General features: G+C 49.1%; 2 protein-coding genes and 1 non-coding gene across 4 annotated transcripts in view; 1 reads left to right on the forward strand and 2 right to left on the reverse strand.

The window, feature by feature from the left end:
- Atp6v0a2 (ATPase H+ transporting V0 subunit a2) overlaps nucleotides 1-17,514 on the reverse strand; it is a 29,455-nt gene extending 11,941 nt beyond the window's left edge. The window contains exons 1-9 of one of the 2 annotated variants that reach the window (XM_050146567.1): nucleotides 17,289-17,514; nucleotides 13,486-13,564; nucleotides 10,303-10,400; nucleotides 8,772-8,909; nucleotides 7,143-7,231; nucleotides 5,050-5,176; nucleotides 3,284-3,366; nucleotides 1,886-1,979; nucleotides 1,139-1,351 (exon numbers count right to left, since the gene is read on the reverse strand). In XM_050146567.1, coding sequence (XP_050002524.1) covers nucleotides 1,139-1,351; nucleotides 1,886-1,979; nucleotides 3,284-3,366; nucleotides 5,050-5,176; nucleotides 7,143-7,231; nucleotides 8,772-8,909; nucleotides 10,303-10,400; nucleotides 13,486-13,564; nucleotides 17,289-17,405 — 1,038 coding nt within the window. In that variant the 5' untranslated portion in view covers nucleotides 17,406-17,514. Of the gene's footprint in view, nucleotides 1-1,138; nucleotides 1,352-1,885; nucleotides 1,980-3,283; nucleotides 3,367-5,049; nucleotides 5,177-7,142; nucleotides 7,232-8,771; nucleotides 8,910-10,302; nucleotides 10,401-13,485; nucleotides 13,565-15,659; nucleotides 16,136-17,288 lie in introns of those variants that run through there. The other variant, XM_050146568.1, reaches the window with a different exon arrangement.
- On the forward strand, nucleotides 11,626-11,729 carry LOC126504363 (U6 spliceosomal RNA). The gene has a single exon (XR_007592562.1). It is a non-coding gene; the product is annotated as a U6 spliceosomal RNA (small nuclear RNA).
- A 1,463-nt stretch (nucleotides 17,515-18,977) lies between the features above and the next one.
- Tctn2 (tectonic family member 2) overlaps nucleotides 18,978-24,788 on the reverse strand; it is a 31,285-nt gene continuing 25,474 nt past the window's right edge. Inside the window, exons 15-18 of the mRNA XM_050146594.1 lie at nucleotides 23,977-24,133; nucleotides 22,700-22,825; nucleotides 22,530-22,618; nucleotides 18,978-21,710 (exon numbers count right to left, since the gene is read on the reverse strand). Of these exons, the coding sequence (XP_050002551.1) occupies nucleotides 21,583-21,710; nucleotides 22,530-22,618; nucleotides 22,700-22,825; nucleotides 23,977-24,133 (500 nt within the window). The 3' untranslated portion in view covers nucleotides 18,978-21,582. The remainder of the gene's footprint in view (nucleotides 21,711-22,529; nucleotides 22,619-22,699; nucleotides 22,826-23,976; nucleotides 24,134-24,788) is intronic.

The following is a 24,788-nucleotide window of genomic DNA, read 5'->3' on the forward strand; positions in this document are numbered from 1 at the left end:
CGGGGGGGGGGGGACGGACAGACAGGTGTTAAGTTTCAAAGGTCACAGGCTATTCTGCGCAGTGGTGTTTGTACCTGTGACTGAACTCAGCTAATAATCAAGGTGTGTTTCTGCAACAGAGTCTGGCCATAAAAAGAGATTTTATTCAGCAGAAAGAAGAACACGCAATCTGCTGGTTAGAGGGAGCGATTTCAAGCAGCCACACCAGCCACCACCTTTTGGACTTTCCAGTGGGACTTTGGACTTTCCAGTGGGACCACAGGCCAAACACAGATCTTTAGAAATTACAAAGAGAGAGGGGTTTCATTTTAAAAGGCAGGGGGCTGGAGAGATGGCTCAGTGGTTAAGAGCACTGACTGCTCTTCCAGAGGACCCGGGTTCAATTCCCAGCACCCACATGGCAGTTCACACCTGTCTGAAGATCCAGTTGCAGGGGATCTGACACCTTCACACCAATGCACATAAAATAAAGCTAAATAAATCATTTTAAAAGGCAAAATAAAAAGAAAGGCTGCCTAGCCCTAGCCGTATCTGGCCAAATGTTGTTCAGTGACGGAGGCGGGACAGAAGTGTAGCGGTGACCCTGAGGGAGGGGCAGAAAAGGCTGTGGTCAGCAGGAAGAGCTTCCACGGCTATTTCTTCTCTTGTGGTTCATACCAGTACATTATTACTCAGAAACACAGCTTGAAATGTTCCCCCACACAATGCCAGAGAGACTAACTCCTTCATTCATTTATTTTTTTCTGTGCATTGTTGTTGCATCTGTGTGAAGGTGTCACACAGGTCCTCTGGAACTGGAGTTGCAGACAGTTGTGAGGCTGCTTTGTGGTTGCTGGGAATTGAACTCATCACCTCTGGAAGAGCAGTCAGTGCTCTTAACCACTGAGCCATCTCTCCAGGGCCAGAGAGCCACTCTTCAAACCCTGTCTGAAAACAATGTCTGACCAGGCCCTGGCCAGCACTCAGAAACTTTTTCTGTCTTGCTTGAAACAATGTCTCAGGCTGGCCTCAAGCTCTCCATCCTCCTGCCGCAGCCTCCCTAGCCCTGGGGCTCACGAGCCTGCAGTACTGCATTCAGTGACACACCCTGTCCTTGAGTGCTCTGGGTCTGGGGGTGCCAGTGGGATGCGAGCCTTACCGAGCCTTCCTCCAGCGCTCTGCGCAAGCCTGGCAGGTCCGCCTCGGGGCACCAGACCTCCGCTATGAGACACTTGTTGGTGACGTCGACGCTGCACATGTTGAGCATGTGGTAGATGGCCTTCATCTTCCTCACCTGCACCACCCGGCTGCACACTGACTCGGCCGCCTTGCACAGCACCTGCCTCAGGTAATCCTCCGTTTTGTGCAGCACCTGTGGGGCCGAGTAGGGGAAGTTCTTGTCCACCAGCCTGACCTCCAGAGGAGGAGCATTCTGGGTACCTGCTCCCATGGCAGTAATACCAGGAATGGTCAGAGACTGCCAGCCCAAAGGCACAGTAAGAGCTCGGACATTCTATCACTGGCAGAAGGGTGACCTGACTGACCCAAACAGCCCTTTGACTCTCGCCTACACTAGGATGGCCCAGCCCTGGAAGCTACCAACTCCCATTTCCCTTCTGTTTCCATGTGTGAAAATCTGATCCTGATATAGCTATCCAGACTCCTCAGCACCATCAAGAGAAAGTCAAATTAAACAAGCAGGTGGGACGATGCCCAGCATTCAAGCTTGTCTTCCATGGTCAAAGGACAATCCAGTAGACCAAAGAGACACAAAGGCTTGTCTAAGTCCCTTCACCTTTCCTGGCTTTGTAACCGCAAAACAGACACCCCAATGTCAGGAATACATGGTGACCACCCACAACCGGCTACCAGGCCTCTCACATGCTCCCAGCTCCAGCTTACTCACAGTGTAAAGGTCTTGGATCCGAGTATTGAGCCCCTCCTGAATCTCCCTGCGCTCCTCAGCCGTGTTTGGATACGGGTAGACGTGGCAGTGGTAACTAAGGACAGAATTCACCAGGATCCGCTCAATCCAGGCACACAGCCTCCAGCACCAGGCAGGGCCGCCCTCTGACGGCAAAGCCACGGCCGTCCACTATATAGGGAGGCCTTGCAAGCAGGCTGCTATGGTAAATGAATGCCCTCAGATCAACCCACCTGCCTTCCTGAAATGCACCAGTATCCTGAGGTTAAGAACCACCAACAATGATAAACAGTAGTGGCGCACACCTTCCTTTAGTCCCAGCACTCAGGGGACAGAGGCAGGTGGATCTCTGAGTTCGAGGTCAGCCTGGGTTACGGAGCAAATTCTAGGAAAACCAGAACTACACAGAGAAATCCTGTCTCCTTTCTTGAAGAAGAAAAACAAAACAAAACAAAACAAAAAAAAAAACCACCTATCCTTGGACTTCCCACAGGGCAGGGAACCCTGATTGCTCTTTGGGCTGACGAGGGAGGGGGACTTGACTGGGGAAGGGGGAGGGAAATGGGAGGCGGTGGCAGGGAAGAGACAGAAATCTTCAATTAATTAATTAGTTAAAAAAATCTATGAACTGTAAAGCAAAAAAAATAAAAAAATAAAAATAAAAACCCACCTAAGAGGCAGAAAGCACACCTTAGAAGACATGCCAGAATGGTTGTACAGTCTGTAATCCAGTACTCAGGAGACAGAGGCAAAAGCAGGAGGATCATAAGTCTGAGTTGGCTATTGTTTCAGGGTTGACACTGTTTAGGCTGAGCTGTGGGCTGAGGCCTGACCTGTCCTACAGGCAGCATGGCCTCAGACATCCAGAAAAGGCCAGAAGCACACTGCCTTAAAACCACAGTTGCCCTACTCTGCCTGCTGAGCGATGCCTTTCTCTCCGCAGGAGCCACCAGCCCTCTCCCGAGAGTAGCCTGGTAAAGGCAACAAAGGGGCTTCACTAAGCTGGTGCGGCTTTCCCGGTCACACTAAAACGTGTCTGCTGCAAGGACACAAGCTGGGGCTGGAGAGAGGGCTCAGAGGTTAAGGGCACCAGCTGTTCTTCCAGAGGACCTGGGTTCAGTTCGCAGGACCCACACTGTGGCTCACAACTGTCTGTAGCTTCGCCTCCAGAGGATCTGACACCTACACTCTCCCCAGGTGATCACAGACTGAGTCAGGCTGACAGTCTGCCCAAGCAACATGCACCTGGCAAGTCCTCGGTGCAGTGAATAAGCAGAAGAATTGGAGGCCCACTGCAGCTCAGGGCAGAGGGCCCACTTGGCCTGAGAGCGCCTATTCCTGTCCCAGCACTGGAAAAGAGGAAAAGACAACTTTCCTCACCAATCACAGATCTTCTTAACCTTGTGGCCGATCTGCTCTCCCCAGAAGGATATCAGGAACACGTGCCACTTGATGACCTCACCCTACAAGACACACAGGACAGTGAGTCTGCCCTCAGCCCCCAGACCAAGTCCACCATCGGGGCAGACGGTGCAGCGGCTCTGGCTGCAGCAAACCCATGACTGCAACAGGACTGCATCACCCATTCACCAGTAACCCCCAAGCAGCATGCACGCACGCCGGCTCACAGGCATCTGTGAGCCACACACTCCAGTAAGCGGGTAGGCATACAAGGCCGAGGTCTGCCTCCTTCCAGGTAAACTTTTATATTGTAACCAAGCGCCCTCCTCCATCACTGCCACAACGGCCCTGTATGTGCTTTTTGTTGGTGATGGTGCTGTTTAAGATGGCCACCAAGGGACATATACACCCAGAATCCAGTCAAGCAGCCTTCTGGAAATCTGTGTGGACCAGCCTCACTCACCAACAGCTAAGAGTACAGTTCCCCAAAGTCAACAATGCACAGGAAACAAGAAGTCAAAGAGAAACACAAAGTAAAGACCGGTGTGGCTCGCTGATGAAAAGTGACGAAGAGACTTCGGAGGAGCAAACCCACGCTGCCCCAGGAACAGAGAAGCACCATAACATTTGCTAATTGAGTATTTACATAATTTGTGACTTCAAACAACATAATTCTGTGAATAATGAGGACCAGCCATCATTACAATGGTCAATGAAACAGAATTCTCTGAAGCTGAGCTGGGAAGTGCAGAACTCACCTCTTGTGAACCAGGGCCAGGCTCAGCCCCCAGCACTGGGAACAGAGCTAGCCCAAGGTGCCTGTTTGCCAGTCACTGTTGAGCTGCCAACGCTAACAGCAGTAAGCCAAGGGAGCTATGGTCAGCCTGGCAACATGGTGGAGGACCCTACAGAAAAAAACAGGCTGGGGGACAGTGAGGCAGGGTGTGTGTGGCCATCTATGAGAAATGGGAGGACTGGAGAGATGGCTCAGAGGTTAAGAGCACTGCCTGTTCTTCCAGAGGTCCTGGGTTCAATTCCCAACAACCACATGGTGGCTCACAACCATCTGTAAGGAGATCTGATGCCTTCTGGCGTGCAGGCATACATGTAGATAGAACACTGTATACATAGTAAATTAATAAATTTAAATAAAAAGCAGGCGGGAAAAGAAGGTCCCAGGAAAGATGACTGTCATGAAGGGGAGGGAGAGCTACATGGACCTGGGAAAGACTGGCGCAAAAGGAAAAGTACACAGAGAAGCACACTGGAGAGGGGTGGCCAGCTGAACACGGCCAGACAGGGCGCAGAAGAACAGAGCCTGGGGACAGACAGGGCTTTCTGCTGTGTAAACAGGAAGCCATGGGAAGATTCTAAGAAGAGTGAGAAGCCCTGGTAGGGCTAGCTTGACCAGGCTGAGAGGAGTCCAGGGGGAGGCGGGGCAGGTGCAAGAGTGAAGGTGGGGGCTGCTGCCACCTAGAGGCAAGAAAAGTACAGCCAAAATCCCAACCAGAATGGCTGAGCAAGGGAACCAGCATGAACCAGACTCCCTGTTTCTGAGTCCAGTCTCTGAGTCTGGGGATAGAGTGAAGTAGGGGAGAAGGCGGGTATCCTGAGGCTTCTGCTCTGAACCTTAGACATGGAGTTGCTACTTTCTGAGGTGGGGTCTGGAAGCCCAGACTTAGGAGAATTGTAGCGCTAGTGTGCACACAGCCTGGAACAGGGCTCTGCCTGTGACAGGCACTCACCGTCTCGGGGTCCTCCAGGGACTCGTCCAGCTCTGCATAGGTCACGATGGTGTACCCTTTGCAGGCCCGCCACAGCATTCTTTCAAATGCTTCCACTTTGCCTTGCTGAATCAGGCCAGACACGAATCTGCGAGACAGTGAGGGGCCAGGCTTCAGGACTGAGAGATCTCTGCCTCCGCCAGCCAAGGCTGCTCTAAGAGTCATCAAGCGGCAAGATGCTCACGTGCTAGATAAAGCATTGCTGAAGCTGCCTTTTCCATGGACAGCTGAGCCGCTAGTGAGGGGAAGGTCTTGGAATTTCAAGACCAAAGCAGATATCCAGCTGCTCTGCTCTTCACACTGAAGACCCTGGACGTGCCAGTGTGAAAGATGACAATAAGACCAGGCACTGGCAAGGTGAGGAGATGGGGGCAGAACCCACCACAGCCAGGACTGCCTGCCCAAAGGTCTGCTCCTTCAAGAAGCAGAGATCTGGAGGGGAAGGAGCCTGGCAGCCACTTGCTTACATCAGCTGCGGGTCTGGACACAGGAGATGCTGTCCTCAGAACACACAGCCACAGCACAGAACTCAGCCAGGAGTTTGGCATAAGTTCATATCACTTCCGAAAATTAAATGAAAAAAATTTAAGTCCTCATTTTAAGAATAAAATCCCCGTTCTAAGAATAAAAACTGAGCTTGGGCTAACAAGACTCCAGTTACCTGTGAATGTGAGAAATCTCTCTAAAGGAACGTTATCCTCATAGCAAACTTCTCTGATGCCCAAATACGGAACACAGGAATATGAGATCATTTTTTAAAAAGCTGTAGCTGGGGATGTAATTCAGTGCCAGAGAGCTTGCCTAGACAGTACCAGGCTCTGGGTCTCATCTCCAGAGCCACAAAGGAGAACAGGAGGGCTGGCAAGATTGCGTAGTGAGAGAGGGTACTTGCCGTCATGCCCACCCCACGTGGTAGAAAGAGAGCCAGCTCCGGAAAGTTGCCCTCTGACCTACACGTGCATACCATGACATGCATGTACCAATCCCAAACATACACGCTAGGTAAATGTTAAAAAAAGAAAAAAAAAAAACACAACAGGAGATAACTCAGTAGTTAAGAGCACTGGCTCCTGAAGAGGACCTGGGTTTAATTCCCAGTACCCCCGAGGTGGCTCATGAGGGGCTATAACTCAGTTCCAGGGGATCTGATGCCCTCTTCTGGCCTCTGTGAGCCTCAGGAACATTCTTAGTATCCAGGCATACAAACAAGCAAAAGCAACCATATGCATAAACTTCTTTAAAATTAAAAGAATAAAATCATAAATTTAAAAAATAAAGTAAAATTTTTAAAAAAGTAATGAGTTTAAAAAGAATTAAGTAAAATTTGCCAAGTGCTGATGATGCATGCCTTTAATCCTAGCACTCAGAAAACAGAGGCAGGTGGAGCACTAGTCTACAAAGTGAGTTCCAAGATATCCAGGACTGTTTCACAGAGAAACCCGTCTCACAAAAATAAATAAATAAATAAATAAAAATTAAAATAAAGAAGAGATGAAACACACCTTGCCATCCCTGCACCTGTGCACCTGGGAGGCTGAAGCAAAAGAATCAGAAGTTCAAGGTCATCCTCATCTACATAGTGCGTTTGAGGCCAGCCTGGGCTACATGACACTTTGTCTAAGAAGAGCATGAAGGTGAGGAGCAAACAAAAGGAAAGAAAAGAACAGAGGCAGAAGCGGTCACTGGAAACGTAATTTAAAACCCAAGTGAGAAATAAATAAATAAATAAACAAACAAACCCGAGTGAGTTCAACCCCAGAGCACTGACTCCTGTGAGCTGTCCTCAGACTTGTGGCACAGTCATGGCAGGCTCACAGGAGTCAACACTGGGGAACACAGACACTGCTTCTTTCCAACTCAAAAGACCAAGAGAAGAAATCCCCGCGACATCCAGCTACGTCAACACTGTGTGATTAAGTCCAATGTACAGGAGCCCAGTGTTCTCTGACAGACGCTCACTCTGGGCCAATCCCAGGCTATAATGGCCCATTCACCCGCACCATGGCCCATGTCTCCTATTCTACGGGAAGGGCTTAGTGCACACTGTCACCTACCCCAGCTTGGCACCCAGCCTCTGCATGCAGCTGTAATCCAACAGAGAATCGTTCTCTAAGGCGGGGAACTCTTCATAAGTGGGTTCAAACTGTAAAGACATGGAAGCAGGCACACCGTTAACAGAGTCCACCCTTACAAGCTTCCAGATAAGTCCACAGAGGGACGGTACCACTGAGCATCAGGTCCAAATGACAATGAAGACGGGCAAGCTTCCCCATAGGAGAGAAACACTCTATCAAGCTTGTCAGGTGAACTGCTTGAAGACATTCACATACGGGAGTGGCTCTAAGTGAGGGTGGACCTCGGTTCAAGAGACAATAACTGTATCTAGGGTCACAACTAGGGCAATTAAGAGCAACCTCAGAAGGGAAGGGCTCGATGCCCTGCCCAGCCCAGCGTGGGGCAGGATGAGCGGCTGTAACTAAGATGCAATGTTCTAAGCATCTGGTGACACTCAGGCATCCACACAAAAGCCCCAGCCCAGAGCCTCCAATGCCTGTGGGAACCAGTCTTCACTGGTGAGGGTTCCTCCTGCCCCCTCTGCTCACAGCCATTTGGAAAAACCAAGATTATTTTTCCTCATGACCATAAAACACATTGCTTGGGGCTGGAGAGATGGCTCATGGTTAAGAGTACTTGTTACTCTTCCGGAATTCCTGGATTTGATTCCTAGCACCCACATTGCTGTTCATAACTGCTTCTAACTCCTCCTCCAGGGTATTGGGGCTCCATCTACACACCTAGTGAACAGGCAAAACACCCACACACATAAAATAATAAAATAAAGTAGAAGCCAGAAAGATGGCTTAGGGTTAGGAGCACTGACTGCTCTTCCAGAGGCCTGGGTTGAATTCCCAGCACCCACGTGGCCGCTCACAGCCCTCTGTAACTCACACATGTGGTGCACAGATATATGTGCAGGTAAAATATCAATACACACAAAACAAATAAATTTAAAACATTTTTAAAGTTTTCTTTAAAACAGTTAAAAAAAAAAAAAAAAAAGCCAGGCCAGCAACTTGGGAGGCAGAGGCAGGTGAATTAGTGAGCTCAAAGCCAGTGTGGTCTACAAAGTGAGTTCTAGGATACTTTGGGCTGTTACACAGAAAAACCCTGTCTTGAAACCGAAAAAAGAAAATCTTTTTCTGAACTGAAAACTAAAGCCTCTGACGGGAGGAAGCAGCGTCTCTGCTAAAACCACTAACACAGGAAGAAGTGTGCGATCCAGCCTAGAATAAAGCAGAGGCTGATGTCTCACTTCAAATAAACGAAACAAAACCACATCTACACCAAGCCCGGCAGCTCCTGCCTATAATGCCAGAGCTCAGAAGGCGGAGGTGGGAATCAGTCCAACTTCAAGGCCAGCCTGGGCTACGTAGTGAGACCTGGTCTCAAAAACAAAGACGTCAATGTGAGCAGAGCCAGAGCTGGCAGGGTGCATGCCTAGTGTGACAAAGCCAGCCTGACTTCCAGGACGGGGAAGTGGAGGCACCGGGAGCAGTATCAAGTCAGCCAGAGGGACACACAAGACTACCTCAAACCCAAAGCTGGAAGGGCACTAACAAGAGAGCACAGCAGGGACTGCCAGGTGTGCTTTCTCCCGCTGATGGGCGGGTGGGCACACGTACTTCCACGTTCCGCCTGACGAAGGTCTTCGTGATCCTCAGCATGTGGGTGTACTCCACCAGCTCCAGCAGGTTCTTCCTCAGCTTCTCCTTGTTCTTGGTGACTTCTCTCAGCTCCACCTCGAGCTTCTGCAGCTGCTCCTGCAACAACACAGCTGTGGTGAAAGCAGGCTTAGTCTGGTGCAGCCTCCTCACCCCGTCACCCAGGCTCAAAGGGCCACAGTGCCCGCAAAGAGCCAGAATGCAAATGTGCCAGACAGGGTACGGCTGCAAAGTTCACCAGCTCAGTTTAGTTCATGGTCAAACCACAACACCTGCAGACACCTGAAGGCCACACATGTCCCCCAGAATCTGCTGCTGCCAGCTTTCCTTCAGCTGCTTGTCCACCCCACACAACAATCTTTATTTCTTTTGTTTACAATGGAAACAACATATGATCATCTTTTCTAAACATTCCCCTGCCTCCAGCTTTGAAGTCTCTGCTTGGTCCCACCACACAATTAAGGATGCAGGCTTCCTTGGTTACAACCTAGCGTCCTTCTCCTGCTTTACATATTCAAACCACAGACACGGCCTTTGTAAGACAAACCACTGAGCCAATGCAACTCACTCAAAACAACCCTTCCTGCTCCTCCTCCTCCTCCTCCTCCCTGTGCTCTGCTAAGCTACCAGCAGCGTTGGTGTCCATAAGGATGTCATAACCAGGCTATCCAGCCAAACCAGAGGGCTGACACTGTGGCTGGGAGGGTGCCATGCTTGGTGTGAGCCCAGACACCAAGTGGCTGGCTACTTCCTGCAGACAGACAGAACAGCCGGCCACAAAGGGCTGCGGCAATACCATGGCAATTATTTCAGAAGAGTGATGAAGAGCCACTATATTTTTTCTAAGTGCCAAACCCTAACAAGAAAAGTCTAGAAGGGAAGGCATGCTAGTGCGGGCCTCTAATCCCGGCACTCAAAGCCAGAGAGACAGAGCTTTATGAGTTCAAGGCCAGCCTGGTCTACAAAGTAAGTTCAAAGCCAGCCAGAGCTACATACTGGGACCTTGCCTCAATAAGTAAGTAAGTAAGTAAGTAAGTAAGTAAGTAAATAAATAAATAAATAAGTAAGTAAATAAAATAGTCTACAGCCTTAGGCACCACCCAGTATTCATTGGAGAGGTGGGGTAATGGTGCCATATCCTTCAGTCTCAACATGCCAGCTACCTGGAAGCACTCAGGCCTGATGGGAAAGATATGAAGCCCAGGCCTGCAGCCCCCAGCACTGGTGTAGGGACAGATGTTGTATGATGGGTAGTCCCAGAGAGTATCCTGAAACCTGCCATGATTCAACAGGAACTCAGCTACTCCTCAGCTCCCCCGCCAGCAACGCCCTCTACTGTCAGACAGAACACATTACAGTTCCCTAAGGGTGTGCGACTCCACTGTTCCTTACTTTAGGCCACAGCTCTGGGAAGAGAGGTGAAGGGTGAGGACTGTGAAGGCAATTATGCAGTCCCAGGACTATTGAAGACAGCGTCTTCAGGAGAAGTTACCTGCATTTCTAGAACATGTTTAAGAGGTGGTGCAGGAGGACTGGCTTCTCCCTCAGGCAGGGGAATATCAGCTCTGGTAATTTCCTGCACCAGGTACACTGTGAAAGAAAGATGCACAGTCAGACAGTCTCACTGTGACCTCTGCAATCAGAACCCTGGCAGCCCCAACCTGCTGACTGCAGATCCTGCCTGTCCCCGTCACTTCCTGCAGTTTCTTCCAGAGAGACAGGCACACACTGGCGAGAGCTCCCCAGCTCCTTTCCTTCCTAAAACCCAGGTTAAAACATGCTAGGGAAGGCTGGGTGGTGGGGGTACACACCTTTAATCCCAGCACTTGGGAGGCAGAGACAGGAAGATCTCTGTGAGTTCGAGGCCAGTTTGGTCTACAGTCGGAGTTCCAGGACAAACTCTAAAACTACAGAGAAACCCTGCCTTGGAAAAACAAAAACAAAAAACAACCCACACATTTGGGAGTTGGGTGCACACCTTTAACCCTAACACTCAGGAGGCAGAGGCAGGCAGATCTCTTGAGTTTGAGGCTAGTCTAGTCTACAGAGTAAGTTCCAGGACAGCCAAGGCTACATAGAGAAACTATCAAAAAACAGAAAACAAAACAAAACATAACAAAAAAGAAACATGTTTTTGGAAGACTGGGAACACTCTGCAGGTGCAGACCTGTACCCCAACCAGAGGCAGCCTGCTGGCATTTGCTACAGGGTCCTCAGAGAGAACCTGGCAGCCTGAGTCAGAGCAGAGCCAGGCTCCCCTGAAAGAAACCAGGTGGCTCTCTGCTCTGCTTTCGGAAGCCTCATTCCACACAAGTGACCTGTCCAGTGACTCTTTGAGGACTCTGATGTCACTCCACCACATAATCTAACAGTATGCAAATAACTAGCAACTTAAGCAAGAGATTTCACATGACCAGAAGTTCCTGCCAACATTAAGGCTAGAAGTTGGACATAATAGCACACATCTGTAATCTCAGGATTCAGGAGGCAGAGAGGTAAGCTGATCTCTGAGTTAGAGGCCAACCTGGTCTACAGAGAGAGATCCACGACAGCCAGGGCTCCCCAGTGAAACCCTGTCTTGAAAAAACCAAAAAAGTTTTACATTAGAGCTAGCGAGGCTGCTCAGTGCACCGCTCTTGCAGAGGACCCAGGGGGTTCCCAGCAGCCATGCTAGGCAGTTCCAGAAGATCTGACGCCATCTTCCGGCTTCCGTGGGCACTGTACTTATATGAACATTCCCACACATTGACGCATGATTAAAAATAATAAATCTTTTTAAAAATATGTTATTGTTAATATTAAAAACCCTTAACTTGTGCTCGCTTCAGCGGCACATATACTAAAATTGAACGATTACAGAGATTAGCGTGGCCCCTGCGCAAGGATGACACACAAATCCGTGAAGCGTTCAAAAAAAAACCCTTAACTTAAAAAGGTCTACTGTTGTCAGGCGGTGGTAGTGCACGCCTTTAATCCCAACATTTGGGAGGCAGAGGTAGAAGGATCTCTGTGAGCTCAAGGCCAGCCTGGTCTACAAGAGCTAGCTCCAGGATAGTTAGGGCTGTTACACAGAGAAACCCTGTCAAGTGTTGGCTGGAGAGATGGCTCTGCACTCAGCAGCGCTGGCTGCTCTTCCAGCTCCCACAGCAGGCAGCTCACAACCACCTGCTATTCCAGCTCTAGGGATACAGCACACCTCTGACCTCCAAGGGATTCTGCACTCATGTACACACATAACTGAAAATAATAAGAATATGTTGGACATGGTGACACATGCCTTTAATTCCAATACTTGGGAGGCAGAGGTAGACAGATCACTATGAGTTTGAGGTCAGCCTGATCTACAAAGTGATTTCCAGGGCAGTCAGGGCTGTTATACAGAGAAGCCCTGTCTCAAAAAGCCAAATTAATAACAATAAATCTTAAAAAAAAATAGATGGGTGTTATGGCTCAGGCCTGTCATCTAAGCACACTTAGAGAAAAAGGCAGGAGGATCAATGGTTCAAGATCAGCCTCAACCACATACTGAGTAGTTTGAGGCCAACCTGGGCTACATGAGACTCTGATCCACCCCACTCACCAAAAAAAAAAAAAAAAAAAAAGGAAAGAAAGAAAGGAAGAAAAAAAACTGTATGAAAATTTTCAATGAATAAAAAAAAATACAATCCCTGCTGGGCTCACACCTTTAAACCCAGCACTCGGGAGGCAGAGGCAGGAGGATCTCTGTGAGTTCGAGGCCAGGCTGGACTACAGAGAGAGTTCCAGCACAAGCTCTAAAACTACAGAGAAACCCTGTCTTGAAAAACACAGTTTTAAAGAAAAAAAAAAGTGGAGTATCTCTTAACAAGAAAAATCATCCTAAAAGTCAGACTCTCCTGCAGCCAGACTACTTTGGGTAACTCTTGAAGGTTTTAGAGGTGAAGGGAATGCCGAGGGCTACTGAGTTCCAACACTTAAGCAGAGAGCACCAACCTAGCCCAGTCACAAAGGGAGCCTGCAAAGACAACAAGTGGTATCAGGGCAGCTATCAGCCATTTCCTGCCTTTCTTATTGCCAAATAAGGTCTTAAATTAAGTAATATCTTAACATAGATAGATAGATAGATAGATAGATAGATAGATAGATAGATAGATAGATAAGGTTTTTCACTTATAAGAAAAAACTATATATACAGGACTGGTTGATTAAACCATGGCACATCAATATCAGGAAATACTACTCTGCTCCCATCAAATGCTGAGCCTCGGTTTATACTAAACAAGAGGGATGTCGCAGCAAGGACCATTACGTGAGCGACAAGGCCAGCAGCAATCACTGTAGTTCCTTCTACAGTCTATGGAACAAGTGAAAAAATAAACACTCATAACAGCACCTACCTATGAATTACAGGAAAGTGAACAACCTGCCCCTCCCTTTTCTTTTTCTTTCTTTCTTGTTTTTTTTTTTTTTTTTTTTTTTTTAAGACAGGGTTTCTCTGTACAGCCTGGCTGTCCTAGAACTAGTTCTGTAGACCAGGCTGGCCTTGAATTCACAGATCCACCTGCCTCTGCCTCCTGAGTGCTGGGATTAAAGTTGTGTGCCAAAACCGCCCAGCTTGTCTATAGTTTTCTAAAAGAAACAAATAAGTTTATATTAAACTAAGTATTAGGATTATTAAAATGGAAGACAAACTTACCCAATATTCTTTCCAGCTCTTCACACCTCTTCACCTCGCCAACAAATTTTCTTTGAAAAGAGCTTACATTTTGGTTGAGCTGAGAAAAGGAAGAAAATTTTGTTTTAAGCTCATAAAATTTTAATTTTTTTTTTCAAGACAGGGTTTCTCTGTAGCTTTGGAGCCTGTCCTAGAACTGGCTCTTGTAGACCAGGCTGGTCTCGAACTCACAGAGATCTGCCTTCCTTTGCCTCCTGAGTGCTGGGATTAAAGGCGTGTGCCACCACCGCACCCGGCTAAATTTGTTTTTATTAATCTAATTATTTAAATTTTTTGATGGTGGTATCAAATGCAGGACTGGATAAAGTACATTTTGTTTATATTTATCTAGTCATTTAAAATGTGTTGGTGTAGGGGTCACACTCTGCCACTGAGCTAAAACAGACTGTTGAGGGAAAATATTACTGTCAAAGGATTGGGTGGAGTCCACCGTCATCAGCCACTGACAGAGAACTGACGGAGCTTTCCTGGATAGCAAGTAATGCCTGAATAATAGCCCTTGGCTCAGAAGTAATCCAGAAAGAAACATAGATTTAAAGAAAAAACATGAATGTGGATATTAAGCTCAGAGGAAATCTACACCAACATTCACCAACAGGAAATTGGTGGGGGACTAGGTCAGTTGGTGCGCGTCCGCCCAGCACCCAGAGGCACAGAAACACAAAGCTGGGTGCGGTGGCACACCCCTGTAATTTCAGCATGGGGGGGCAGGAGGAGCAGAAGTTCAAGGTCATCCCCAACTATATCTGGAGCTCGAGATCCTGCCTCAAAATAAATAAGTAAATAAAGAAATAAAGCAGATTAAAATGAGTTAGAAGTTAACTTCTTTCTAAATCACACACAGTAATTACTTTTTTTCTTTTTTTGTTTTTCAAGACAGGGTTTCTCAGTAGCTATGAAGCCAGTCCTGGAACTCCTAGAACTAGCTCTGTAGAACAGGCTGGCCTCAAACTCAGAGATCTGCCTGTCTCTGCCTCCCGAGTATTGGGACTAAAGGTGTGCACCTTTAGGGTGCACCACCACTGTCCAGCAACTTTATTCTCCACAATAATGGCACTACCTTACTTTTCTTTCTTTTTAAAATTTTTTTCTAACTAGGGTTTCTCTGTGTAACCCTGGTTGTCCTGGAACTCATTTTGTAGGTCAGGCTGGCCTCACACGCACAGATGTGCCTGCCTCTGCTTCCCGAGGTGTGCGCCACCAGCACCACCACGCCCAGCAATGTCCTACTTTTCTAATAGTCACTTACAAGGACAGGCATTTAGGGCACAAGCTGCATCTGTATGGATACAGCATTTGCACTGGGCTCCACAACTAGACTTGGTGTGAAACTGCTCCCCTCTCGCTGGGGATTCCCAACCACTTTTAAAGCATTAATCAGAAGGATCAAAACTGGAGGTCACTTCTCTATCTCATGCCCTTTCACTTCTGGAGGTCACGCCCACCCAGAGGACTCAGACTCGGTGGCTGCTGTGGAACTGAGAACGGGAACCTGGAGCCAGGGACCAGCCCTGCCTGCCGCTCCACTTGCCAATTTCCTTTCCACAGTGGCTTAACTCTCAACCCAACAGCAGCTCTTGTGTGAAGAGGTGTGCCCCTGCCACAAGGATACAAACACCTACCAGCAGCAGCAGCAGCTTAGACAGCCGCTGTGTGCTATTGGATGGGCTACCATGTTTTATTTTGGGGGGGAGGATGTAACATAAGGCTGCAGGTTCCTTAATTCAAAGCTAATGGTGTAGAAGTGCATTCCAACAGACCCCTTTGTTTGATGTTTACGATTTATTATTTCTGTGTGTCAGGATGAGGGCTCATGAGTACAGGTAGGTGCCTGAGGAATCCAAAAGAGCTGGAGCTACAGATGGCTCCGTGAACCTCCTGGTATGGGTGCTGGGAACTGAACTCTGGACCTCTGCAAGAGCCCTAAGGGCTCTTAATTGCTGAGCCATCCCCCCCCCTCCTTTTTCATTTTATCGAGATAGCTCCCTATAGAGCCCAGGCTAGCCTTGAATTCTTCATCTTCCTGCCTCAGCCTCCAGAGTGTGGCAGCAGCACGCCCAGCTCCAGACCCTGTCTATATGACTGGCATTGAACCCAGAAGAGCAGGCAGAGGAGGCAAAGCTAACAGCACTCACTGTCTTTCCAGTCCCAGCAACAACAGGGCCAAGAAGGAAGCTGTCCTCACAGTAACGGCAGAACTGAGCCCACCTGGCTCTTCAGGGCCACAGCCCCTCTTTGTCCAGATCTCCCCACTGCAGTCGCTATGGAAAACCTTCAGCTGCCCCACCCCTCCGGGGGTGACAAGCAGAAAGGCCTGAGTCAGTCAAAAAGGGTTGGTGATCCCACCCCATAAATGAGCCTGGGACCCGTCACAAGCTCGAACATCAATGCCCAAGCTTACAGGCACCTGACACGGAGCAGCCCTGAAGGCTCAGCAAAGCACGTTCATTTTCTTTCCTTCCTGCGAAGATCGGCTGCACTTTCTCTCCCTTTAAAAGGATCCAGAGTCCAGCCTGGAGCTCATGTAACGGCACCCAGTGGAACCCGAAGCTCCGAGCTGATTACAGGGCTTGTTGGGCCCCGGAGATTGAAGCGTGATAAGTGCCTTGGCCCGAGTCCTAACAGGATGGAACAAATTAGACCTGATATAAAAGCCTGGTTCCCTTGCGACTGCTGCCTCCATCTTTCCGGTGCCACTCACAGCACCACACCCTACCTGTCAGGTACGAAGACCAAGGACTGTAGGCCAAGTGGCTCTGGGACCCAGGAAGAGCACCACACCTTGCCTGCGCCCTCGCCTGCCACTCAGGAGTCCTCATGATGATGTAAGGGCCACCCATATCAGATCATGGGAGTATGGACCCATCAGAAAGAGACAGAGAAATGGCCAGAAGCCCAAACTGGTGTAGGTATCGGGGCCTGTTTGGCAGCCTTTGTGTACCGTTCTCCTCCTCCGTGACACTTACAGTTCATGATCAGCGTTTACCCAGCGTCCTCCCAGACAGAACTTCAGGAGCACAGGGTCTTCATCTGCCTTGCTCAGAGTCTCCAAGGCCAGAAGTTACTTCATAAAAGCTTATGTATTCATCCAACATTGTTTATTAATGCCAACAAATGCCAGGACCCGTGCCACTCGTGGGAAATGAGGAAAGAACAAGTTGGTCAAGGTCCTGACCCTCGGAGGTTGGTAGTGCACGGAGGTTGAAAAAAAGCCAGTGGCTGTGTTGGCAAGTGTGTTATTACAGTTGCAGAGACAGCCTCCATTCCACACATACTGTGACCCAGGTCCTCGTCACTTGTCAACAATGCCAACGCATCATCATACAGGAGTCTGAAACTCAGAAGCTCTCTCCCTAGGGACTCACAACTTGTCACACTTCCCCATCGCTCTTCCAGCCTCTCTTATCCCACCTATTCCTGTTCAGAGGGCCCCTTCTTAACTACCCAGCAAAACCACCTCTGGGTACCGTCCTCCTCCACATCTTCCCACTGCCAGCTCCTGTTCCGTTCAGATCGCAGCTCAAAGACCACCTCCTCCTCGGAGTCGTCCTTGATTACTCTGCAAAGCCATCTCCGAGACCCTCCTCTTTCCCCGTTGACAGCTCCTGCCCCGTTCGGGTCTCGTCTCAAAAGCCACCTCCTCAGAAGGGCCCTCCTTCGCCAGCCTGCAAAGCCACCTCCCGGCCCGGGTCCCCACGACGTCAGCCGACTTTGCCGGCGCCCAGCCCTGGGCTGCACAGGCACGCAGGCCGCGGGACACTCACGTCTCGGAACTGCACCAGGCCCTTCTCGCCCAGCGCGCTTAGACACTCGTATGCCGTGCCCGACTGCAGGAAGAGCTGCGCCAGGCACATGCTCTCGCTGCGGAACAGGGAGCCCATGGCGGCGCCGCCTCGCTCAGCCGCCGCGGCCCGCGCACCGGCACCATGGGGCTCCGCACCGCTGCCACCGCGGCCACCCGCTCAGCCGCCACCACAGCTACCTGCCACGCCCCGCCCACCACGGCAGCCGGTTCCGGTTCCGCCCCGGGGAACCGCCCATCGCAAGATAACCAATGAACGATCAGGATTGTGGCAGTCCGTCACTACGACTCGTCCAATCGGTGCACAGGAGGCGGGAACCCTAACCGGGTGGACCCTTCGCTACTTTTAGAGTTTATTTCATTGGTGTGTAATTTTTTTCCTCGCATGGGATCTCCCTGTGGAATTCAGTCTGGCCGTGAGTTCGCAACCCTCCTGCCTCAGCTTCTCCAGTACCAGGATTGTTTTCGGGCCCCACTATGGCCAGGTCCTTTTGAAGACTTGTTTTTTTGAGTCAGAGTCTTTGTAGCCGGTCTGTCCCCTAGCTGACCGCATACATAGATCAGCCTTCCTCTACCTAAAAGTGCTGAAATTAAAGGTGTGCACCACCACCCCTGAGGACTTCTTTATTTTCCTTATTTTTGAGAATTTCATATATGTATACAGCAAAAATATCATATTCAACCCGTTTTCCCTTCCAATTCCCACATTATTCCAAAAATGTTCCCCCTCCAATTGCTTGTCCTTTTTGGTGATGATCCGCTAAATCCAATTAATGTATATGTGTGGGTGGCTATGCACCAGAGGACGAGAGACCTACTTTTTTGTTTGTTTGGTTGGTTGGTTGGTTGGTTTTTTGAGACAGGTTTTCTCTGTAGCTTTGGAGCGTGTCTTGGAACTAGCTCTTGTAGACCAGGCTGGCCTCAAACTCATGGTGATTCACCTGCCTCTGCCTCCTGAGTGCTGGGATTAAAGGTGTGTGCCACCACCGCCCAGCTGAGAGACCTACTTTTTAAATTTGTTTGTTTTTGAGATAGGGTCCCACATATCTCAGGCAGGCTGCAAACTCTTCAAGTAGCTAAGGGTGACTTTGAACTCCTGATCCTTCTGCCTTCAACCTCCCACCCCAGTGCTGGGATTACAGGCAAGCCGCTCACATCGAGTCTGTGTTGGCTGGGGTTGGAACCCAGGATTTCATATATGCTAGACAAGAATTCTTAATAACTTCAGCAGTTTTGTTGTTGTTATTGCTGTCCTATGACCTGGAGATAGCTCAGGAGTTAAAAGAGCACCTACAGCTCTTGCAGTAAGTTTTGGGGCTCCCAGGACCCGATCAGGTGTCTCACAACAGCCTGTAACTCCAGTTTCAAGAAATCCAATGCCTTCTTCTGACCTAATATGCTTCTGCACATATATACACTCAAGCACACATACAAATAAACATTTTCAAATGATTTTTATTATTTTAAAGGTGTGTGTGCACTTGCACATGGCTTGCAGAGGCCAGAGGATTCAGATCCCCAGGAGACAGAGTGGCAGCAAGCCTCCTGGAACGGGAGCCAAACTCAGGTCTTCTGAAAGGGGAATATGGGCTCTTAACCACTGAGCCATCTCTCCAGACCCAATAAATAAATATATTTTATAATATATTCTTTTGGGGAGGGAGGTCGAAACAGGGTTTCTTTGTGTAGCCTTGGCTGTCCTGGAAATAGCTCTGTAGACCAGTGTTGGGGAATATTATTTTAAAGTGTGTTACTTGTGTTTATGCTGCGGAACATTGGTTTAATGATGTAAAGATGTGTTGCTTTTGTTTATGCTGCATTTGTTTAACTCTGTGAAGCTGTGATTCTTTGCCTGTCTAAAACACCTGATGGGGGGGCTGGAGAGATGGCTCAGTGGTTAAGAGCATTGCCTGCTCTTCCAATGGTCCTGAGTTCAATTCCCAGCAACCACATGGTGGCTCACAACAGTCTGTAATGAAGTCTGGTGCCCTCTTCTGGCCTGCAGGCATACACGCAGACATTATATCATATACATAATAGATAAATAAATAAATATTTTTCAAAAACACCTGATGATCTAATAAAGAGCTAAATGGCCAACAGGGAGGCAGGAGAAAGGATAGGCAGGGCTAGCAGGCAGAAAGTGTGAACAGAAGGAGAATGGAGGAAGTAGTGGACACTAGGGGCCAGCCACCCAGCCAGTCATGGGTAAGAGTGAAAGTAAGATATACAGAAGAGAAGAAAAAGCCCAGAAGCAATTAAGAATAAAACTCTGTGTGTGATTTATTTAGGAGCTGGGTGGAGGGTCACCAAAGACTAAAGAGTAAAACAACCAACTACATTTTGGCGTTTCAACATGGGGCTAGAGTAAAACTAACAGCAGACCAGGCTGGCCTCGAACTCACAGAGATGTGCCTGCCTCTGCCTTCGAGTGCTGGGATTAAAGGTGTGGGCCACCACCTCCCAACGGGAGGAGAGTCTTAGCCACTCTGTGCCACTTTACCGTTCCAAGCAAACACTCTTTGGCTCTTAGTGGAGACAGAGGCTGCAGCCACATTGCTGAGCTAGTCTGAGAACTCTCTTTGATGTGGGAGGGTCTTCTGTTTTGAGGTGATTTCACTGGTTAATAAAGAAACTGCCTTGGCCCTTTTGATAGATCAGAAAATTAGGTAGGCGGCTGGGAGGAAGTGAGGCAGATGCCATGAATCCAGCCGCCAGGTCAGACATGCTGAATCTTTCCCGGTAAGACACCACCTTGTGGTGCTACACAGATTATTAGAAACGGGTTAAGCAAGATATGAGAGTTAGCCAAGGAGAGGCTAGATATAATGGGCTAAGCAGTGTTTAAAAGAATACAATTTCTGTGCTGTTATTTCGGGTATAAAGCTAGCCGTGCGGGAGCCGGGCAGGACGAAAAGCAGGCCTGCTCGCCTCCTCACTACATCTCTTGACCCCCAGGACACCTGCTCGCTTGCAGTCAGCCACCACCGGTTGGCTTTGTCACAGCGGGTTTGCCAGCCTGGAACGTGTACGATCCATGGCACCCTATGTGGTGCACTGTGTGGCCTCTGCAATCCCACGTGGGCAGCCTCCACACAGCGGTCATGTGACTTCTGCAATAGCATACAATCTGACGTGGCTTCTCTCGTATTCCAAAGACAAACTGAACCCCTCACCCTAGTCCTGGGTCCTTTCACTCAGCCATATTCCTCCCTGTTTCCTGGTCCACACCCTTGATCTGGGAATCCCTCAGTTTAAAATACTGGCCCACTGGACCTCACCAAAGCTGACTCCTTTAGGCTTCAGCTCAAATGTCCCTGTACCAGTTTTTACTGTCAACATGACATAATGTCACTTGAGAAGAGGGAATCTCAGCTGAAGGGTGACACAGATCTGATTGCCCTGTAAGCCGTGTCTATGGTGAATTATCTTGGTTGCTGATTGAAGTGGGAGGGCCCAGCCCATTATGGGCAGTACTGCCCTTGGATAGGTGATCCTGGCCTGTTTAAGAAAGCTGGCTGAGACATTGTGGTGCGTGCCCTTAATCTCAGCACTCGAGCAGCAGAGGCAAGCGCATCTCTGTGTTCTAGGCTGGCCTGGAATGAGTAATGTACACTTTAAGACTATAGCGATGCTGAGATGGCTCATGGGTAGAGGCAATGCCTGCACAATGCTACCCACCCCAATGGTTGTCTCCCATGTACCCGCACCTACGCTCACTCACAGACTTGCATCATCATCATCATCATCATCATCATCATCATCATCATCTAATTTTAAAAGCCTTTTAAGCATTTTCTAACCCTTTCCTTGGAATATGAGACAGTAATCAATCAATCCTTTCTTAATTCTTATATGCTTGCATTAAGTATGGTCAAAACCGAAACTCCTGTGATTAGGAATTCGTGCTAGGCTTAGGTCTCTGACATTCAGGGACACTAGCAGCTCCCCTGAAGCCAGCCGGCAGCAAGAAGGATCACTCTGTGCAACTCTGAATATCTGGATAATTGACTTAAATTCACTTAACACCAAGAATTTCTATAAAAATAGACATTTTGTTTATTAAAATGTTTCAGGGAGGCTAGGCACGATGGTGCCCACCTTCAGTCCCAGCACTCTGGAGGCAGAGGCAGGAAGATCCCAGTGTACTTAGAGGCCAGCCTGGGCTACATAGTGAGACCCTATCTCAAACGGTTTCAGAGAGGCACACAGGCCTACAGGGAGCCACTGAGTGCGCTCTGAGTTCTCGAGCAAAGTCAGTGGGGGATGGGAGCCGAGCACCAGCCTCTGCACAGTCTCATCCAAGGATGGCTGATGAGTGTGGCCAACAGGAGGAGCGACAGCAGCATTAGGCCTTTGGCGACACACTGGGAACGGGGCTCCCCTGGAAGACAGCAAAAGACAACTTTTTGGAATCACAAAGGTCCTTGCACCCACATACCACCAGGGAAAGCAGGAATGTTAAGCATGCAGGATTGTCCTCTCAGAGGAAAGGGGGTGATGAGCAGCCTGGTGGTCTACATTATGATCTATATTATTGTAGGGCCAGACCATATCAAGCTCCCCCAACCAGGACCAGAGGTGGCTGATAGTCTAAATGACCCTTATATTATCTATATAGCCAAGGGCTCCCCTGAGCTCCCCTCCCCCAAACAGGACAGAGGCGGATAGTGCAATATACCGTTTGTATGACCCAGACACACCAGGTCCTTCCCTAGGCCCTTCAGCTAGAACAGGTAGCAGTCCCTTCCTATCTTGGAAGAAAGGACATGTACTTTGAATTGAGTTGCAGTGTACTTACGCCTCCTTGTGAACTGGGAATTGTATTACACAGGAAACTTTCTCCAAATCCTATTGTGTTTACTGGCAATAAACCCCCTGGGATCAGACCCCAGTGTTTGATCCAGCTGGGCTGAACTGAGTTTTCATTTTCATCTCTTTGAGGTTTGTTTCCCTGCCTGCCATGACACTGGCAGGGGCTCTACCCCATCCCCACAACAACTGAGCTGTATCCTATCTTGACTTTGAGGGTAACTATTTAGTGATTATTAGTGATAAGCATTAATAGCTGATAAAACGTCAGCTGTGGCACAGTTTCTTCTTTTAAGTCTGTCTGTGCGGTTTGCCCACGACCTCTACACATCGACTCAGCTGTTTTAATTGGCATGACATTCTGACAACAAGCGGAACCTGCCTTCCCTACCTTGGTAATATTGGGTCAGAGGGTACAGAAGTTGAGGCCAACACAGCTCATTCCGGGTACAGTCATAGTCTGTGAAGTTGATCTGGAATCTATAAAAACACATGAGAAGGTTTGTGGAGAACCAGTGAGAGGCAGGAAGGAACCTGCTAGCCTGTCAGCCATTGGCTCACCTCGTTGGAGGGCGGGGCATCTGCGCAGGGATTTTAATGAACTGAACGGAAGCACTGAGAGAGAGAAGAGCGGCCGTGTCCTCACAGGTGAGCCCACACTGGTACTGCCAGGTCACCGTGGAGACCCTAGAACGGGGAGACTGTAAGGCAGAGTGGCCACCATTCATCAGAAGTCTGACTCAGGACCCCAGGGAATCCAAGAGTCACATCCATTTCTCAAGTCTAGACACAAAGAGAGAATCTGCAGGTCCCTGTACCTACATCACCAGGTTCTCTTAGCAAAGATGGCTTGTCTCCAACAATCTATTAGCAGCTGGTCATTTATCAAGGGCATTCCATGCCCGCAGCACAGAACTAAGGCGCTTTTTACATATTATGGCGAAGACTCCTTGAAACAGTACTGTAGGGCTGGGTGAAGCCTTGCCTAGGAAGAGAGCCACTGGCTTACCCCAACACTCTGAAGTAGCTCTAGCTCTGATGGGGACTAGGCATCCCTTCTCCTGTTCTGGTAACTGTTACCCAACTTCCCTTAGGGGTGGGGCACACATCACTCCCCACTCTCTGTTCAATAGATCAAAAGACAGCAGCCTGAATCCAGAGCCTGCCTGCCAGGGCTATTGATGGTCCTGGCCATGGCAAATGGCTCCGACAGGAACACGTGACCCAGCTGGACAAATGTAAGTCTGCCCAGATGTCTCTTGACAAGGTGGCCTCTCTTTAGTAAGCCCAGGCAAGGCTGAGCTGGTGCTGACCCTGCAGGACTGAGGAGGACGTCCCTGCCAGTGAAGGCAGTCCCAGGGCAAGGGGAGCTGGAGGTAAAAGGGAAGAGACCCTCTCTGAGCTTGCAGCATGGGGACTCTTCCCAACTAAGCGGCACGCATCACTTTGTTAGGTGGAACCTGTCACCTGAGGGAGAAACGCAACACTCGGCTGTCATCATCTCTCAGATGAGGCAACTACATATCAAACTATCTAAAGCCACACATGGCAAAGCCTCCAGCCAACGGCCACATTCTGCTGCCAGCACGCCACCCAGGCTCACAGAGTTGTACACGCAGCACTGCACAGCCCCTTGCTAGCCCTAGCCCTCTGGACTCTGCAGCAGCAGCTCTCAGAGCCTTCCAACAATCCTGAGAGTAGCTTCAGTCTCAAATACAGTATTGGCGCCTTCCACTCACACAGCCAGATCCCTAACAATCCCCATTTGCAAGTGTGCAGATTCCCTAGTCTTTGTCCTGCTCTTGACCTTGGCAGTGCAGGGAGGAGACCACACACACCTCGTCTCCACGCCGAGGATCTCGTGCTGAGCCACCCCTTCCACAGAACCAGCTTCGGCAATGAGGATGCGGATGGTGAGCTGGGCAGGAATTTCTGGGCAGATGCCATTTGCGCTGCTCAGGGGCAGGTCAGCAACTGTCTCAGGGGCGTCAACACCTGCAGGAATGTCAAGACACCTGTTAAAAGCAGCTGTCCTATAGTGTCACACATGACACACTAAGGAATGGAAGGTGACATGGTCTGGCTCCCAGTCCTCTAGCAAGCTCTAACATTGTCACCCCATAACTATGTGACCTCATGTCCACCAGGCAGAAGCAGGTACTACTCACCTGAGTGGCAGCTAAATGCTTCCCTGCAAGATGAATGAGGTCTCAGCCCACATAATAAAACTAAACATAAAGATTCAGTGTCTGGAGCTGCAGAGATGTCTCAGCATTTAGGAGCACTGGCTGCTCTTGTGGAGGACCCAGGGTCAGTTCCCAGCTCACAACCACCTATAACTTCAACTCCAGAGGATCTGATGCCCTCTCCTGCCTCCAAGGACACCAGAACTTGTATGGCATAATCTTCCACAGAGACACATAGTCACATAAATAAAATATTTTCTTAAAAAAGAGAAAAAGGCCAGGCAATGATGGTGCAAGTCTTTAATCCCAACATTCAGGAAGCAGAGACAGGTGGATCTCTAAGTTCAAGGCCAGCCTGGTCTACAAAGCTAGTTCCAGGACAGTCAGGATTGTTATAGACACCCTGTCTTGAAAACCAGAGAGAGAGAGAAAGAGATGAGAGATTCAGAGTCTAAGCTTGTCCC

The sequence above is a fragment of the Alexandromys fortis genome, unplaced genomic scaffold (genome assembly GCF_014885135.2).
Source record: "Alexandromys fortis isolate MF-2015 unplaced genomic scaffold, M_Fortis_MF-2015_v1.1 scaffold_56, whole genome shotgun sequence".
Taxonomy (NCBI): domain Eukaryota; kingdom Metazoa; phylum Chordata; class Mammalia; order Rodentia; family Cricetidae; genus Alexandromys; species Alexandromys fortis.